This window comes from Salvelinus alpinus, chromosome 26 (assembly GCF_045679555.1).
Source record: "Salvelinus alpinus chromosome 26, SLU_Salpinus.1, whole genome shotgun sequence".
Lineage (NCBI taxonomy): Eukaryota > Metazoa > Chordata > Actinopteri > Salmoniformes > Salmonidae > Salvelinus > Salvelinus alpinus.
Window position 1 is genome coordinate 33,289,081 of NC_092111.1, and position 20,319 is coordinate 33,309,399.

Sequence of the window (20,319 nt, forward strand, 5' to 3'; positions counted from 1 at the left end):
TTCACTCGTACACACCTGGGTCTACTATGAGACACACTTTTCAGTATACATGACCTCCTAAGCAAAGATCTTTCTGATGTGTCAGCAGTAACAGATGCATGTTTTCCCCCAGAGTGCCTAAAAGACCACTACTCTCCCGGGGTTAAGTCCACATTAGCTCAGAAACATTAGCTAAGGAACACATGGAGCTCACTTCCTCCTCGGTTTAATATCGAGTGCTTGAGACTCAATGGGAACCAAGAGGCAATTTTCTTGAGCCTAATTTATATTCTAACTTATTAATTGACAATTACAAATGGTTTCAGCTGGGGGGGATACTGAGACTAAACTAATGGAGAAATAACTGATGTCTGTCCAAGTCTCAGTAGGGGTGCAGGGTTCACTGGAGGTTGTCCACAGGCAGGCATGCTTCCGGGCTGGCACCCTATTCCCTATGTAGTTTACTAGTTTTGACCAGGACAAAAGAAGTGCACTATATAAGAATAGGGTGCCATTTGGGATACAGACACCGTCTTCACAAAGTTAATCAGAGAACAGTGGAGAACAGTGCAATTAGACCTTACTGTATCTCTGGGTGGATATTCCCAGCTAGTATCCCCTCTAACCTACTGTCTGGTCTAAGGTACTCTCAAGGTTTCTTCCTACCCAAGGTGTTATTGCTTGCCACTGTCTATCGCCTCTGCTCGCCCTCTTTGGTGTGTAGGCCCACATTGCTGTTAGTAAGCACGTTGTCCCAAATATATCTTTAAAAAGCACTATTCAAATAAGACCTGATATGACATGATGTCTCATTATCCCCCCCACTCTATCTCTCCCTCTCTCTCTCCCTCTCTCTCTCTCTCTCTCTCTATCTCTCTCCCTTTATCTGTCTCTCCCAGGTGAGGAATGACTTGACCAATGAGCTGGAAAAGGCGGACATCCAGATCGCTGACACCGAGAGCTTCTCCAACGACCCCTGTGTCAACGTCAAGAAGCTGAAGGTGAGTGATCCACAGCACCAGTTACAGTACAGCATAGGTACTTAGTGTACTGTGGAACCAGACCAGAACCCCTTAGGAATGAAAGTAATGAGTGTCTCGTGTTGATCTTGATATTACTGTAGTAGCAGTACGGTATGTTTCTAAGACCTTCCTGTATTCACTGGAGTAAATGAACTGGAGGTCACACACATCAGATGTACTGTATGCCCTAAATTGATTTGTTTTATCATCTCTTGCATTTTACAGTACCAAGACCAGTATTCATCTTCCTCAATACTGGTTGACACTGGTGTGTCTTAATGCGGTTATGTCAGTAGTTCTGAGAGTTTGGACAGTTACCCATAATGACCTGCTGCTGTTATTCACACGCGCACACACACACTAGCTGTGACCCTGTGAGCCCAAAGTGGAGCTGCAGTGGCCGATTATAGTCTTAGACAACACTGTCTAACGCCCTCACTCCTCAGGCTTCTCAGCCCTCACAACACTGTCTAAGCCCCTCACTCCCCAGGCTTCTCAGCCCTCACAACACTGTCTAAGCCCCTCACTCCCCAAGCCTCTCGGCTCTCTGATCAACTCACATCACATAAGAGCTGGCGAAGCCTCACACAGACACTCTCTCTCTCTCTCTCTCTCTGACACGCACACACACACACACACACACACACACACACACACACACACACACGCACAAGCACACACACACAAACACACACACACAGAGAAAGAGAACTATGAGCCTTTCTATAATATACATGTACTTGTGTAAAGCTGACATTTTAAACTGATCAGAGTTAAAAATGCAAATTATCCTTCGTCTCGCAATGCTTTAAAGCCCTCTCTTTGGAACGGGACAGGCTGTGACACATGATTGGATAACTCCTCTCTCATCTCTCCATTCGGTTGCCTGTCCCCCTGTTTCCATGTAATGTGATAAGAAACGGTGACAGGTATCAGTCAGTCTGGAGCAGGAAGTGTTGCCATGGCGTCTGGTATGATGTGTGTAGCCACCAATAGACTGTAGTTTACATCTGCAGTAGTGATGGGATTCCTAGAGAGAGAGCAGCAGTCAGATGCTGTCCACGATGCTGAAACAGACAACCACCATCAGATAGGAACTGTACTGTACAGGGACTGTTTCTCTTGTGTGTCTGTGTCTCTTTCTTTCTTTTTATCTCCCATGCACTCTGTCTAGCCTCTTTCTTTCCTCACTCCCTCTCTCTCTCAATTCAATTCAATTTCAATTGAAAGGCTTTATTGGCATGGGAAACATATGTTATGATTGCCAAAGCAAGTGAAGTCTCTCTCTCTATATATATCTCTCTCACGCTGTCTCTCTTTTTCTCATATACTCTATCTCCCATCTCTCTGTCTCTCGCTCTCTTTCATATTCACTTGTCTATTTCTCTCCTTTTCTTTCTCTCTCTTTCTTTCCATATGTCTCTCTCAGGCGCCCGCACGCACACACACACGCACACACACACACACAAAGTAAAGCTCCTCAGAATGGATTAAGAACAGAGAGGTAGCTGTCAGGAGCACACCACAGGAAACTCATGTCTCTGTGGAGAAGCTGTGGCCATGTACCAGAGGTGTATACATTAAGAACTAACCGGAAGAAAACGTGACGTAAAATAAAATGACTAACCTACACTTTTCCAATAACAAATGCTAGTTTTCGTTGCAAAACGTTTTGCTATAGGTTTGCTACGGTGTGCACTCATGAATACACTGACTCCAGCCATATCACAAAACCCCCTAACATCTTCAATGGAATTACTGTTTGATCAACTAAAGATAATACTGACAATCAAACCAAGACTCGCAATAACCAACACTGCTACTTCCAGCACTAATACCATTACTAGTGTGTCAGACACTTTATTGCCTGTTATGGCATAAACATTTTTGGAGCCACACGTCATTGTCCACTCGGCAACATTTTCCTACCTGTGCTTTCAAATTGATGTAGTACCTTTGGTATTCCTAAGTCCCTGAATAGCTGAGAACTGCAGTATGTGTTTCTCATAACACTGCTGCCCCTGGTTCTAACTCATCAGTATCACACCTCTTCTCACGACACTGCTGCTCCTGGTTCTAACTCATCAGTATCACACCTCTTCTCATGACACTGCTGCCCCTGGTTCTAACTCATCAGTATCACACCTCTTCTCACGACACTGCTGCTCCTGGTTCTAACTCATCAGTATCACACCTCTTCTCATGACACTGCTGCCCCTGGTTCTAACTCATCAGTATCACACCTCTTCTCACGACACTGCTGCTCCTGGTTCTAACTCATCAGTATCACACCTCTTCTCACGACACTGCTGCCCCTGGTTCTAACTCATCAGTATCACACCTCTTCTCACGACACTGCTGCCCCTGGTTCTAACTCATCAGTATCACACCTCTTCTCACGACACTGCTGCCCCTGGTTCTAACTCATCAGTATCACACCTCTTCTCACAACACTGCTGCCCCTGGTTCTAACTCATCAGTATCACACCTCTTCTCACGACACTGCTGCCCTTGGTTCTAACTCATCAGTATCACACCTCTTCTCATAACACTGCTGCCCCTGGTTCTAACTCATCAGTATCACACCTCTTCTCATGACACTGCTGCCCCTGGTTCTAACTCATCAGTATCACACCTCTTCTCACGACACTGCTGCCCTTGGTTCTAACTCATCAGTATCACACCTCTTCTCATAACACTGCTGCCCCTGGTTCTAACTCATCAGTATCACACCTCTTCTCACGACACTGCTGCCCCTGGTTCTAACTCATCAGTATCACACCTCTTCTCACGACACTGCTGCCCCTGGTTCTAACTCATCAGTATCACACCTCTTCTCACGACACTGCTGCCCCTGGTTCTAACTCATCAGTATCACACCTCTTCTCACGACACTGCTGCCCCTGGTCCCGTGTGGCTCAGTTGGTAGAGCATGGCGCTTGCAACGCCAGGGTTGTGGGTTCATTCCCCACGGGGGGACCAGGATGAATATGTATGAACTTTCCAATTTGTAAGTCGCTCTGGATAAGAGCGTCTGCTAAATGACTTAAATAAAAATAAAAATATTTCTAACTCATCAGTATCACACCTCTTCTCACGACACTGCTGCCCTTGGTTCTAACTCATCGGTATCACACCTCTTTGTTTAGACTAATCCAGTGGTTGGATGGCAATACATCTCCTAATGTATCTGTAATACTCACGTAATGCCTTACTATAAGATCAGGGGTCTTTTTGTTACAGCCCAGCACTAACACACCGGATTAAACTGGTCAGGGTCCAGACTGAAAACCACATCGGTCAGTCGGTTGTTTGACACAGGTGTTTTATTATTGAACATTAGACAATGTCCATTATTAGATCTAGTAAAGGCTCTTGCTATGGAGTAATCATCAAAGCCAGACGTGATGGTACTGTAATGGGTAGGACAGTGTCAGTCTATTAAACAGATAGACGTGCTCATGACCAGGCCTAGTTTGCCTCATACAGGCTGTGTCCCAAATGGCATCCTTTGACCATGTGCCCTGGTCAATGTAGTGCACTATATAGGGAATAGGGTGGCATTTGGGACACAGCCTCAGGTTTTAGTAAAGCCGTGTAATCATGCCTAGTGTTGTGTTACACATCCTCATTGTGTTTGTAGTGTTACTACATTAACCCAAGAGTAAAGTGACTAACAGCATCGCCAGCATGGATTAATCAACTGTCTGGGAAGCTGCTGCCATTACAGTGAAGCTGCTGCCACCTGACCTGAAAGTGAATAAAAATAGCCATAACAAAACTCCATCCCAGAGACCAGCAGGACCCAAACAGAACAACCTTTAAGCAGCTACATGCAACAGTTCCACCTGCAACAGGTGCCACATGTCAATTAGAGATCAGTAGTACAAATTTAGAATACTCACAATAAAACTCTGAGACCTTCAGTCCAGGGTCCAGTTTTCCAACCGCGGGACCCAATCTGATGCCCAATCCCCCCCTGGTTCCAGGGCAGAGGATGGTGGATATTACCAGGTCTCTCTGGGCCGGTATTGTCCATATTCAGTTCCCTCACAGCTGGAGACATTTGAGTTAAGTGCCTTCCTCCAGGGAACAAGGGCACCATTCAGGCCTGGGAGGAACAGAGCCCTGCGAGAGCCAGGTTCAAGCTGAGCCAAGGGGCTCTGAAAAAGACAAGTGTTTGCAAAGCAGAGTGGTCCACACAGAACCCCCAACTACTCTGCTTACTCCCAGCATGCACTCTGGCTCTGATGAGTACGGTCCACCATGGCATTGTAGGTATTGTGGGGAAAAGTGGCCTTTTGATTGGGGCTTCTGTAGCGATAAGAGGAAGCAGGTGGTGACTGTGGACCACACGCCATGCCGGGTTGTACGGAGGGAAAATCACCCATGGAGGTACTATAGAGGTATAGAGGGCTGTTACGGCTAATACACCTATACAATTTGTGGTTACAGCCTTGGCATTTCAAGACCCTTTTCATTTTGTAAGGCATTGGATGTGTGTTTTACTTTGACCCATAAACAACCTAGAATTACATGACCAGAAATACAGAAGTGGTTGGTTTTTCATCGCATTTTATTTCCCGTTGGAATTATGTTCTGAGTGTGTTACGCATAGCGTGTTTATTGGATCTGAAACATACTGATATGTAGCATTATAATCCTATTTAGTTCATCCAACACCCTGAGGCCATTGGAGCTGTGATGACAGAGGCTGGTGACTCCCCACTGGTAAATGGATATGTGACATGTGTAGAATGTCTCAGCTTGGCTTGAGTAACGGTCTATTGAACTTAAATCATTATTCAGTATAAAGGGTCAGATCCAAGGAGCAGAGAGACACAGCTGGTGTGTTGGCAGAGTGAATGGCAGAACTTGTATTAGTCACTAGTCAGAGGACACACAAGCTAAGATAATGCATTTGTATCGTTAACAATCTACAGTGCCTTGAGTTGAGTTGAGTTTATTTTTATTTTTACAGGGACAGTGCACATTAATCAACGTTTCAGTAAAAGTGCCGGTTTTAGCCAAACGGCTAATTTTCAACCGCAGTCCCTGGGCAGGTTATTCAGAAAGTATTCACACCATTTCGTTGTGTAACAAAGTGGGATTCAAATGGATTCAATTTTATTTCAACAATCTAGACAAACTACTCTGTGATGTCAAAGTGGGGGAAAAAATCTCTATATTTATTTTTTTACATTTATGGTAAATAAAACACTGATATACTGTATTTTGATTAGATAAGTATTCAACCCCCTGAGTCAATACATGTTAGAATCACCTTTGGTAGCGATTACACCCGCCCACAACCGCAGGGCTCTCCAGAGGGGGGTGCCATCTGCAAAACTACCTGCCCTCCAGGACACCTACAGCACCCGTTGTCACAGGAAGACCAAAAAGGTCATCAAGGACAACAACCACCCGAATCACTGCCTGTTCACACCACTATCATCCAGAAGGCGAGGTCAGTACAGGTGCATCAAAGCTGGGACAGAGAGACTGAAAAACAGCTTCTATCTCAAGGCCATCAGACTGCTAAACAGCAATCACTAACTCAGAGAGGCTGCTGCCTACATTGAGACACAATCACTGGACACTTTAATAAATTGAACACTAGTCACTTTAATAATGCCACTTTAATAATGTTTACATATTTTGCATTACTCATGCCATATGTATATACTGTATTTTATACCATCTATTGCATCTTGCCTATGCAGCTCGGTCATTACTCATCCATATATTGATATTTATATATTCTTATTCCGTCCCTTTACTGTGATTTGTGTGTATTAGGTAGTTGTGGAATTGTTAGATTACTTGTTAGATATTACTGCACTGTCGGAACTAAAAGCACAAGCATTTCGCTACACTCATATTAACATCTGCTAACCATGTGTATGAGACCAAGTACCATTTGATTTGATTTGATTTACAGCTGTCTTTTGCACACCTGGATTGTACAATATTTTGTTTGTTCTTTAAAAAATCCTTCAAGCTCTGTCAAGTTGATTGTTGATCACTGCTAGACAGCCATTTTCAAGTCTTGCCATAGATTTTCAAGTGAATTTTAGTCAAAACTTTAACTTGGTCAAAACTTTATCTTGAACATTCAATGTCGTCTTGATAAGTAACTTCAGTGTATATTTGGCCTTAGGTTATTGTCCTGTTGAAAAGTTAATTTTTCTCCCAGTGTCTGTTGGAAAGCAGACTGAACCAGGTTTTCCTATAGGATTTTCCTGTGCTTAGCTCTATTCCATTTATTTTTATCCTAAAAAACTCCCTAGTCCTTGCCGATGACAAGCATACCCATAACATGATGCAGCCACCACCGTGCTTGAAAATATGAAGAGTGGTACTCAGTGATGTGTTTTGGATTTGTTATGTAATGCTTTGTATTTAGGGCATAAAGTGGATTTCTTTGCCACATTTTTTGCAGGTTTACTTTAGTGCCTTATTGCGAATATTTTGGAATATTGTTATTCTGTACAGGCTTCCTTCTTTTCACTATGTCATTTATGTTAGTATTGTGGAGTAACTACGATGTTGTTGATCCATCCTCAATTATCTCCTATCACAGCTCTCTAACTGTTTTAAAGTCACCATTGGCCTCATGGTGAAATCCCTGAGCAGTTTTCTTCCTCTCCGGCAACTAAGTTAGGAAAGGGGCCAGTATCTTTGTAGAGACTCTGTGTATTGATACACAATCCAAAGTGTAATTAATAACTGCACCATGCTCAAAGGGATATTCAATGTCTATTTTTATTTTATTTCTACCCATGTACCAATAGGTGTCCTTCTATGCGAACCTTTGGGAAACCTCCCTGGTCCCTGATTGAAAATGTGCATCAAATTCAATGCTTGACTGAGGGACCTTACAGATAATTGTATGTGTGGGATACAGAGATGAGGTAGTCATTAAACAATCATGTTAAACACCATTATTGCAACTTAGTATGTGAATTGTTAAGCAAATGTAGGCGTGCCACAACAAAGGGTTTGAATACTTATTGACATGTCAGCTTTTCATTTTGTATTCATTTGTAAACATTTCTAAAAACATAATTCCACTGACTTTATTGGGTATTGTGCGTAGATCAGGGACACAAAATCTAAATGTAATACATGAAATAAAATGTAGGCTGTAACACAACAAAATGTGCAAAAAGTCAAGGGGTGTGAATACTTTCTGAAGGCACTGTATGTCTCCCAAATGGCCTGTTTTTCTCGTTTACATCACACGAAATGATGGCCTTCTAAAAAGAGCGAAAAGTTTACAGTTGAAGTTAGGTCATTTTACTGATGACAAAATAATGTACGTTGTGAAATATATATATGTATACTACCAGTCAAAAGTTAGAAATGTCCTTGTTTTTGAAAGAAAATTAAAAACAATTAACATCAAATTGATCAGAAATACAGTGTAGATATTATTAATATTGTAAATGACTATTGTAGCTGGAAAGGGCAGAATTTTTATGGAATATCTACATGTACAGTGGCCCATTATCAGCAACCATCACTCATGTGTTACAATGGCACGCTGTGTTAGCTAATCAAAGTTTTTAATTTTAAAAGGCTAATTGATCATTAGAAAACCCTTTTGCAATAAAATTGGCTTCTTTAGACTAGTTGAGTATCTGGAACATCAGTATTTGTGGGTTCAATTACAGGCTCAAAATGGCCAGAAGCAAAGAACTTTCTTCTGAAACTCGTCAGTCTATTCTTGTTCTGAGAAATGAAGGCTATTCCATGCGAGACATTGCCAAGAAACTGAAGATCTCGTACAACGCTGTGTACTACTCCCTTAACAGAACAGTGCAAACTGGCTCTAACCAGAATAGAAAGAGGAGTGGGAGGCCCCGATGCACAACTGAGCAAGAGAACAAGTACATTAGAGTGTCTAGTTTGAGAAACAGACGCCTCACAAGTCTTCAACTGGCAGCTTCATTAAATAGTACCTGCAAAACACCAGTCTCAACATCAACAGTGAAGAGGTGACCTTCTAGGCAGAGTTCCTCTGTCCAGTGTCTGTTCTTTTGCCCATCTTAATCTTTTCTTTTAATTGGCCAGTCTGAGATATTACTTTTTATTTGCAACTCTGCCTAGAAGGCCAGCATCCCAGAGTTGCCTCTTCACTGTTGACGTGCTTTTTAATGGTGTAAGGGGAAATTATTTATCGGAAATTGCAAAGGACTGTTCACCCATACTGTGGTTTTAGCTGGATATAAATACAGTTGAAGTCGGACGTTTACATACACTTAGGTTGGAGTGATTAAAACTCGTTTTTCAACCACTCCACAAATTTCTTGTTAACTAACTATAGGTTTGGCAAGTCGGTTAGGAATTCTACTTTGTGGATGACACAAGTCATTTTTCCAACAATTGTTTACAGACAGATTATTTCACTTATCATTCACTGTATCACAATTCCAGTGGGTCAGAAGTACACTAAGTTGACTGTGCCTTTAAACAGCATGGAAAATTTTAGAAAATTATGTCATAGCTTTAGAAGCTTCTGATAGGCTAATTGACATAATTTGAGTCAATTGGAGGTGTACCTGTGGATGTATTTGGATGTGGTCCCGTGTGGCTCAGTTGGTAGAGCATGGCGCTTGCAACGCCAGGGTTGTGGGTTCATTCCCCACGGGGGGACCAGGATGAATATGTATGAACTTTCCAATTTGTAAGTCGCTCTGGATAAGAGCGTCTGCTAAATGACTTAAATGTAAATGTAAATGTAAATGTATTTCAAGGCCTAACTTCAAACTCAGTGCCTCTTTGCTTGACATCATGGGAAAATCTAAATAAATCAGCCAAGACCTCAGAAAAAAAATTGTAGACCTCCACAAGTCTGCTTCATCGTTTCGAGCAATTTCCAAACGCCTGAAGGTACCACGTTCATCTGTACAAACAATAGTACGCAAGTATAAACACCATGGGACCACGCAGCCGTCATACCATTCAAGAAGGAGACGCGTTCTGTCTCCTAGAGATGAATGTAATTTGGTGCGAAAAGTGCAAATCAATCCCAGAACAGCAGCAAAGGACCTTGTGAAGATGCTGGAGGAAACAGGTACAAAAGTATCTATATCCACAGTAAAACGAGTCCTATATTGACATAACCTGAAAGGCCGCTCAGCAAGGAAGAAGCTACTGCTCCAAAACCGCCATAAAAAAGCCAGACTACGGTTTGCAACTGCACATGGGGACAAAGATCATACTTTTTGGAGAAATGTCTTCTGGTCTGATGAAACAAAAATAGAACTGTTTGGCCATAATGACCATCGTTATGTTTGGAGGAAAAAGGGGTAGGCTTGCAAGCAGAAGAACACCATCCCAACCGTGAAGCACGGGGGTGGCAGCATCATGTTGTGGGGGTGCTTTGCTGCAGGAGGGACTGATGCACTTCACAAAATAGATGGCATCGTGAGGTAGGAAAATTATGTGGATATATTGAAGCAACATCTCAAGACATCAGTCAGGAAGTTAAAGCTTGGTCGCAAATGGGACTTCCAAATGGACAATAACCCCAAGCATACTTCCAAAGTTGTGGCAAAATGGCTTAAGGACAACAAAGTCAAGGTAATCCATCACAATCCTATAGAGAATTTGTGTGCAGAACTGAAAAAACGTGTGCGAGCAAGGAGGCTAACAAACCTGACTCAGTTACACCAGCTCTGTCAGGAGGAATGGGCCAAAATTCACCCAACTTATTGTGGGAAGCTTGTGGAAGGCTACCCGAAACATTTGATCCAAGTTCAACAATTTAAAGGCAATGCTACCAAATACTAATTGAGTGTATGTAAACTTCTGACCCACTGGGTAATCATTAGCAGCAATAAATCATTCTCTCTGCTATTATTCTGACATGTCACATTCTTAAAATAAAGTGGTGATCCTAACTGACCTAAGACAGGAAATTTTACTAGGATTAAATGTCAGGAATTGTGAAAAACTGAGTTTAAATGTATTTTGCTAAGGTGTATGTAAACTTCCGACTTCAACTGTACATCCTCACTCAAAACTGACCTTTTCTAGACTTGATACATGTGTTATTACCTTAGTTTACATCCTAAATGGCACCCTGTTCCCTACATAGTGCCCTTCTTTTGACAGGGCCAATAGGGGATAGGGAGAAGGGTACCAGTTGTGTTTTGATAGACATGCACAATCCCGCATTCGAGTCAAGCATCACTCCTATCCCCTTCCTTCCTGTATCAAGATTTGATCACATGGTTTTTGTGTGATTGTATGGGTTGGGGAGGTCTATGCAGTTCATCACCAATGCAGAGTGGTGACAGACAGATTGCTGTTGTCAGAGGCAGAGACGGGAACCTCAGACTTCAATCCTCGCTACTCAAAGCTCCTGCTACTTTGAGGAGGTGGTGAACTATTTACTGACTCAAATCCATGTAGATCTCTCCTCCCTGGCCCTGTGGATAGGAAACAATTCTCTCCGCTGACACTAATGGCTGTGTTGTTATGGAATGACACTTTGTGGCTTGATATTGCAGCCTCTGCCCTATAGCTAACAAAGAAACACCAAGTGTATATCCCAAATGGCCATTTGGGCCTTAGCCCAGCACCTATATCTACACCATCAGACCAGTTCCCTGTAGTCCTTACACTGATGAGGTGACAGTTACTTGTAGTCCTTACACTGATGAGGTGACAGTTACTTGTAGTCCTTACACTGATAAGGTAACAGTTACCTGTAGTCCTTACACTGATGAGGTGACAGTTACTTGTAGTCCTTACACTGATGAGGTGACAGTTACTTGTAGTCCTTACACTGATGAGGTGACAGTTACCTGTAGTCCTTACACTGATGAGGTAACAGTTACCTGTAGTCATTACACTGATGAGGTGACAGTTACTTGTAGTCCTTACACTGATGAGGTAACAGTTACCTGTAGTCCTTACACTGATGAGGTGACAGTTACTTGTAGTCCTTACACTGATGAGGTGACAGTTACCTGTAGTCCTTACACTGATGAGGTAACAGTTACCTGTAGTCATTACACTGATGAGGTGACAGTTACTTGTAGTCCTTACACTGATGAGGTAACAGTTACCCGTAGTCATTACACTGATGAGGTGACAGTTACTTGTAGTCCTTACACTGATGAGGTAACAGTTACCTGTAGTCCTTACACTGATGAGGTGACAGTTACCTGTAGTCCTTACACTGATGAGGTGACAGTTACCTGTAGTCCTTACACTGATGAGGTGACAGTTACTTGTAGTCCTTACACTGATGAGGTAACAGTTACCTGTAGTCCTTACACTAATGAGGTGGCAATTACACTGATATCAACATCTAGTGCCGATATCACCATTTATTTGAATGTGATAAAACAATCATATATATAATAATATAATACTATATAATAATATAATATATGCAATTTAGCAGCGTATGGCTGGTCCTGGGAATTGAACCAAATATCCTGGCATTACAAGCTTCATGCTCGACCAACTGAGCTACAGAGAAGCAAATGACAAAATTCTCGCACTAGGACAGCTGTTACATTTGTTTAGGAATTGTTAATGTGGTGATATTTGCATAGCACATCTCATACTGCACAGTACAGAGTCTTCAGACAGAGACTAGAATATGTATGTTATGCAAAGTGCACTATTGTGATGTGATTGCTGCTAATGATTAGCTGCTGGTAGCGGAAGGCTAACCCTATTGTCTGTTATGCCATCTCTTTAGGATAATGACGTAAGGATCATTATCGGACAGTTTGATGAGAACCTGGCCTCCAAAGTGTTCTGCTGTGTGAGTATTGTTTGTATATATACACACACACACACACTCCCACGCACGCACGCACGCACGCGCACACACACACACACACACACACACACACACACACACACACACACACACACACACACACACACACACACACACACACACACACACACACACACACACACACACACACACACACACACACACACACATCAATTTGTCGAACATATAGGTGTGGCAGATGTTTCCATTGTACTGTATGGTATTATAACCATAACTACCATTATGAGTGTCAGTAAAATCTGAAATCCTATTCATACTGACATTAATGACTGATATCTCAGTGACCAGTGTCTTACAGAACATCATACCGCTGACATGACTGTCTCAGTGACCAGTGTCTTACAGAACATCATACCACTGACATGACTGTCTCAGTGACCAGTGTCTTACAGAACATCATACCACTGACATGGCTGCCTCAGTGACCAGTGTCTTACAGAACATCATACCACTGACATGACTGTCTCAGTGACCAGTGTCTTACAGAACATCATACCACTGACATGACTGTCTCAGTGACCAGTGTCTTACAGAACATCATACCACTGACATGACTGTCTCAGTGACCAGTGTCTTACAGAACATCATACCACTGACATGACTGTCTCAGTGACCAGTGTCTTACAGAACATCATACCACTGACATGACTGATATGACTGCCTCAGTGACCAGTGTCTTACAGAACATCATACCACTGACATGACTGTCTCAGTGACCAGTGTCTTACAGAACATCATACCACTGACATGACTGTCTCAGTGACCAGTGTCTTACAGAACATCATACCACTGACATGGCTGTCTGTAATGATTAACAATGTGTCTACGACAGATTACAATGTCAATGCAGACTGTTGTTTGACATAGAATATGTGTGTTTGTGGGTGCACGCGCACCCCGTGTATGTACGGTAGTGTGTGTGTGTGTGTAGTTGTTTGCATACACTGTATGTGGTGTGTGTTTGTATGGACACACCTGCATGTGTGTGTACTAACCAAACATCCTTCCCCCAGGCGTACAACCTGAACATGTATGGTAGTAAGTACCAGTGGATCATACCAGGCTGGTACCAGGGCAACTGGTGGGAGCAGGCCAACTCCACCAACTGCACCACCAGGAAGTTGCTGACTGCTATGGAGGGATACATCGCTGTGGACTTTGAACCCCTCAGCGCCAAACAGGTCAAGGGGATCTCTGGAAGGGTGAGTGTTCCTGATAAGCATTTTGATACACGGTATAGTGGATAACTGTTTTGCACCTGCGGGGTGAGGACTATTTACAAAGTATTACCTCAACTCACACATACTGTATGCTATAGAGATCACATTTGTTTTGCTTTGGAGCATGAGCGACATCAATACAGATTGGATCCTACAGATGTAGGATCTTAATTTGAGCCAGTTTGCTACGGCAGGAAAATAATCCTGCAGCAACAGGAAATGTGAATTACTATGTGAATTATAATTAATGGACATTTTTGTAGTGGTTGATACATTTTTCGTAAAATCAAGTCTGAAATTTGAAATTGGAAATTACAAACTTCAGAAGGCCTTTTTAAACCTCAAATACACTACAAGTATTTAATTTTCTGGGTGATCAAATTATGATCCTACAGTATATAACCATAATTATTATAACTATCCCTGCAGCTTCCCAGGTCCTGCATTTAGGACGTTGATGGCTATTGTGGATGAAGTGCTTGTACCTGTTGCTTCTTAGCCAAAGGAGTCATTGTCCTGTATAGTGGGTAGAAGAAAAGCATTCTATCTAAGGATGTGTCCCAATGCCACATTATTCCCTATTCCCTCCATAGGGCTCTGGTGAAAAGTAATGCGCTATGTTGGGAATAGAGTGGCATTTGGGAGGCAACCTAAAATCTTAATCTCTCTCCCTACATTCAGACACCTAAAGAGTACGAGAGGGAGTACAGTAAAGAGCTGCAGCAGAAGGGGGTGGAGCCCTCGAAGTACCACGGCTTCGCCTACGACGGGATCTGGGTGATAGCTAAGACCCTGACCCGCGTCATGGACTTACTGCAGCACAAGGAGAGGCAGGACATGCACCACAACTTCACCGTGGACGACCGGGAGGTGGGCAGGCTGGTGCTGGACGTCATGAACGAAACCAACTTCTATGGTGTCACGGTGAGTCAATAGGCTTTCCCTGATATAAGGAAAAGGGCTAGCATCCTGTCCAGAGGGTATACCTGATCATCAAGTTGCCTCACGTTACAGAAACAGGAGACAGACTAGTGTCCTGTCCAGAGGGCATACCTGATCATCAAGTTGCCTCATGTTACAGAAACAGGAGACAGACTAGTGTCCTGTCCAGAGGGTATACCTGATCATCAAGTTGCCTCATGTTACAGAAACAGGAGACAGACTAGTGTCCTGTCCAGAGGGTATACCTGATCATCAAATTGCCTCATGTTACAGAAACAGGAGACAGACTAGTGTCCTGTCCAGAGGGTATACCTGATCATCAAGCTGTCTCACGTTACAGAAACAGGAGACAGACTAGTGTCCTGTCCAGAGGGTATACCTGATCATCAAGTTGCCTCGTGTTACAGAAACAGGAGACAGACTAGTGTCCTGTCCAGAGGGTATACCTGATCATCAAGCTGTCTCACGTTACAGAAACAGGAGACAGACTAGTGTCCTGTCCAGAGGGTATACCTGATCATCAAGTTGCCTCACGTTACAGAAACAGGAGACAGACTAGTGTCCTGTCCAGAGGGTATACCTGATCATCAAGTTGCCTCATGTTACAGAAACAGGAGACAGACTAGTGTCCTGTCCAGAGGGTATACCTGATCATCAAGTTGCCTCATGTTACAGAAACAGGAGACAGACTAGTGTCCTGTCCAGAGGGTATACCTGATCATCAAGTTGCCTCGTGTTACAGAAACAGGAGACAGACTAGTGTCCTGTCCAGAGGGTATACCTGATCATCAAGCTGTCTCACGTTACAGAAACAGGAGACAGACTAGTGTCCTGTCCAGAGGGTATACCTGATCATCAAGTTGTCTCACGTTACAGAAACAGGAGACAGACTAGCGTCCTGTCCAGAGGGTATACATGATCATCAAGTTGTCTCACGTTACAGAAACAGGAGACAGACTAGTGTCCTGTCCAGAGGGTATACATGATCATCAAGTTGTCTCACGTTACAGAAACAGGAGACAGACTAGTGTCCTGTCCGGAGGGTATACCTGATCATCAAGCTGTCTCATGTTACAGAAACAGGAGACAGACTAGCATCCTGTCCAGAGGGTATACCTGATCATTAAGCTGCCTCACGTTACAGAAACAGGAGACAGACTAGTGTCCTGTCCAGAGGGCATACCTGATCATCAAGTTGCCTCATGTTACAGAAACAGGAGACAGACTAGTGTCCTGTCCAGAGGGTATACCTGATCATCAAGTTGCCTCATGTTACAGAAACAGGAGACAGACTAGTGTCCTGTCCAGATGGTATACCTGATCATCAAATTGCCTCATGTTACAGAAACAGGAGACAGACTAGTGTCCTGTCCAGAGGGTATACCTGATCATCAAGCTGTCTCACGTTACAGAAACAGGAGACAGACTAGTGTCCTGTCCAGAGGGTATACCTGATCATCAAGTTGCCTCGTGTTACAGAAACAGTAGACAGACTAGTGTCCTGTCCAGAGGGTATACCTGATCATCAAGCTGTCTCACGTTACAGAAACAGGAGACAGACTAGTGTCCTGTCCAGAGGGTATACCTGATCATCAAGTTGCCTCACGTTACAGAAACAGGAGACAGACTAGTGTCCTGTCCAGAGGGTATACCTGATCATCAAGTTGCCTCATGTTACAGAAACAGGAGACAGACTAGTGTCCTGTCCAGAGGGTATACCTGATCGTCAAGTTGCCTCATGTTACAGAAACAGGAGACAGACTAGTGTCCTGTCCAGAGGGTATACCTGATCATCAAGTTGCCTCGTGTTACAGAAACAGGAGACAGACTAGTGTCCTGTCCAGAGGGTATACCTGATCATCAAGCTGTCTCACGTTACAGAAACAGGAGACAGACTAGTGTCCTGTCCAGAGGGTATACCTGATCATCAAGTTGTCTCACGTTACAGAAACAGGAGACAGACTAGCGTCCTGTCCAGAGGGTATACATGATCATCAAGTTGTCTCACGTTACAGAAACAGGAGACAGACTAGTGTCCTGTCCAGAGGGTATACATGATCATCAAGTTGTCTCACGTTACAGAAACAGGAGACAGACTAGTGTCCTGTCCGGAGGGTATACCTGATCATCAAGCTGTCTCATGTTACAGAAACAGGAGACAGACTAGCATCCTGTCCAGAGGGTATACCTGATCATCAAGCTGCCTCACGTTACAGAAACAGGAGATAGACTAGTGTCCTGTCCAGAGGGTATACCTGATCATCAAGCTGCCTCACGTTACAGAAACAGGAGACAGACTAGTGTCCTGTCCAGAGGGTATACATGATCATCAAGTTGCCTCATGTTACAGAAACAGGAGACAGACTAGTGTCCTGTCCAGAGGGTATACATGATCATCAAGTTGCCTCATGTTACAGAAACAGGAGACAGACTAGTGTCCTGTCCAGAGGGTATACATGATCATCAAGTTGCCTCATGTAACAGAAACAGGAGACAGACTAGTGTCCTGTCCAGAGGGTATACATGATCATCAAGCTGCCTCATGTTACAGAAACAGGAGACAGACTAGTGTCCTGTCCAGAGGGTATACATGATCATCAAGTTGCCTCATGTAACAGAAACAGGAGACAGACTAGTGTCCTGTCCAGAGGGTATACATGATCATCAAGTTGCCTCATGTTACAGAAACAGGAGACAGACTAGTGTCCTGTCCAGAGGGTATACATGATCATCAAGTTGCCTCATGTAACAGAAACAGGAGACAGACTAGTGTCCTGTCCAGAGGGTATACCTGATCATCAAGTTGCCTCATGTTACAGAAACAGGAGACAGACTAGTGTCCTGTCCAGAGGGTATACCTGATCATCAAGTTGCCTCGTGTTACAGAAACAGGAGACGGACTAGTGTCCTGTCCAGAGGGTATACCTGATCATCAAGCTGTCTCACGTTACAGAAACAGGAGACAGACTAGTGTCCTGTCCAGAGGGTATACCTGATCATCAAGTTGTCTCACGTTACAGAAACAGGAGACAGACTAGCGTCCTGTCCAGAGGGTATACATGATCATCAAGTTGTCTCACGTTACAGAAACAGGAGACAGACTAGTGTCCTGTCCAGAGGGTATACATGATCATCAAGTTGTCTCACGTTACAGAAACAGGAGACAGACTAGTGTCCTGTCCAGAGGGTATACCTGATCATCAAGCTGTCTCATGTTACAGAAACAGGAGACAGACTAGCATCCTGTCCAGAGGGTATACATGATCATCAAGTTGCCTCATGTAACAGAAACAGTAGACAGACTAGTGTCCTGTCCAGAGGGTATACATGATCATCAAGTTGCCTCATGTTACAGAAACAGGAGACAGACTAGTGTCCTGTCCAGAGGGTATACATGATCATCAAGTTGCCTCATGTAACAGAAACAGGAGACAGACTAGTGTCCTGTCCAGAGGGTATACATGATCATCAAGTTGCCTCATGTTACAGAAACAGGAGACAGACTAGTGTCCTGTCCAGAGGGTATACATGATCATCAAGTTGCCTCGTGTTACAGAAACAGGAGACAGACTAGTGTCCTGTCCAGAGGGTATACCTGCTCATCAAGCTGCCTCATGTTACAGAAACAGGAGACAGACTAGTGTCCTGTCCAGAGGGTATACCTGATCATCAAGCTGCCTCACGTTACAGAAACAGGAGATAGACTAGTGTCCTGTCCAGAGGGTATACATGATCATCAAGTTGCCTCATGTAACAGAAACAGCAGACAGACTAGTGTCCTGTCCAGAGGGTATACATGATCATCAAGCTGCCTCGTGTTACAGAAACAGGAGACAGACTAGTGTCCTGTCCAGAGGGTATACATGATCATCAAGTTGCCTCGTGTTACAGAAACAGGAGACAGACTAGTGTCCTGTCCAGAGTGTATACCTGATCATCAAGCTGCCTCATGTTACAGAAACAGGAGACAGACTAGTGTCCTGTCCAGAGGGTATACCTGATCATCAAGTTGCCTCATGTTACAGAAACAGGAGACAGACTAGTGTCCTGTCCAGAGGGTATACCTGATCATCAAGCTGTCTCATGTTACAGAAACAGGAGACAGACTAGTGTCCTGTCCAGAGGGTATACCTGATCATCAAGCTGCCTCACGTTACAGAAACAGGAGACAGACTAGTGTCCTGTCCAGAGGGTTTACATGATCATCAAGTTGCCTCATGTTACAGAAACAGGAGACAGACTAGTGTCCTGTCCAGAGGGTATACATGATGATCAAGTTGCCTCATGTTACAGAAACAGGAGACAGACTAGTGTCCTGTCCAGAGGGTATACCTGATCATCAAGCTGTCTCATGTTACAGAAACAGGAGACAGACTAGTGTCCTGTCCAGAGGGTATACATGATCATCAAGTTGCCTCATGTTACAGAAACAGAAACTAGACTCCTGCTATACTGTATATGGGCCATTCTGGCTGGAACAAGGCGTGCTTTGACATGAGCAAGAGTCATGGTGATTCGTCAGGGAACATTATCAATATTATAACGAATATCAACAATATACAGAAGACAGGTTTTTTATCAAAAGTCAAGCTTTGTCATGACTGTGAGTATGTGTCTACTTTTCTATTCTATATTGACTCTCTACAGTATATATTTAATACATCATTCTTTCTACAATAAAACAGTTACATCAGGTGCCAAGTTGTGTTTATCTGAAGGAGGCTCAGACCTTCAAGTCTCTCCAGGTCAGAGGCAAGCCTTCAGTATTGAGGTCAGCCGTGTTATAGAGGGCCCAGCGTGAAACAACCTCTACAGTAACCAGGACTATGGAGTCCAACCTGGCCAGACCTTTCAGCAACAGCCGGGCCCTCCCCACTCCCACTGTGCCCCATCCTGATTCAATGACACACTAACACAAACAAATGTGTACACACACATACCGTCATGTTTTCAAGCACACACAGAGTGATGTACACATATGCACATGTGCACACACATACACATAGGCACACACAAACGTGCATACACACACACACACACACACACACACACACACACACACACACACACACACACACACACACACACACACACACACACACACACACACACACACACACACACACACACACACACACACACACACACACACACACACACACACACACACACACACACACACACACACCTGATTCAACTCTGGAGAGCTGCTAGGCCAGGCACCAGCCACATTAATGTATATGAATGCAGTAAAGAACTGTCAAAGGGGCACTTAAAGCAGACCTTTTTAATTATAGTTCATTTTAGAGACCATTACCAACCTAAT

At 43.6% G+C, this 20,319-nt stretch overlaps 1 protein-coding gene across 1 annotated transcript in view; it reads left to right on the plus strand.

Annotated features, from left to right (window-relative positions):
* Positions 1–20,319, plus strand: part of LOC139555211 (gamma-aminobutyric acid type B receptor subunit 2-like) — a 434,218-nt gene that overhangs the window by 305,506 nt on the left and 108,393 nt on the right. Inside the window, exons 4-7 of the mRNA XM_071368821.1 lie at positions 879–980; positions 12,727–12,792; positions 13,845–14,033; positions 14,733–14,975. Of these exons, the coding sequence (XP_071224922.1) occupies positions 879–980; positions 12,727–12,792; positions 13,845–14,033; positions 14,733–14,975 (600 nt within the window). The remainder of the gene's footprint in view (positions 1–878; positions 981–12,726; positions 12,793–13,844; positions 14,034–14,732; positions 14,976–20,319) is intronic.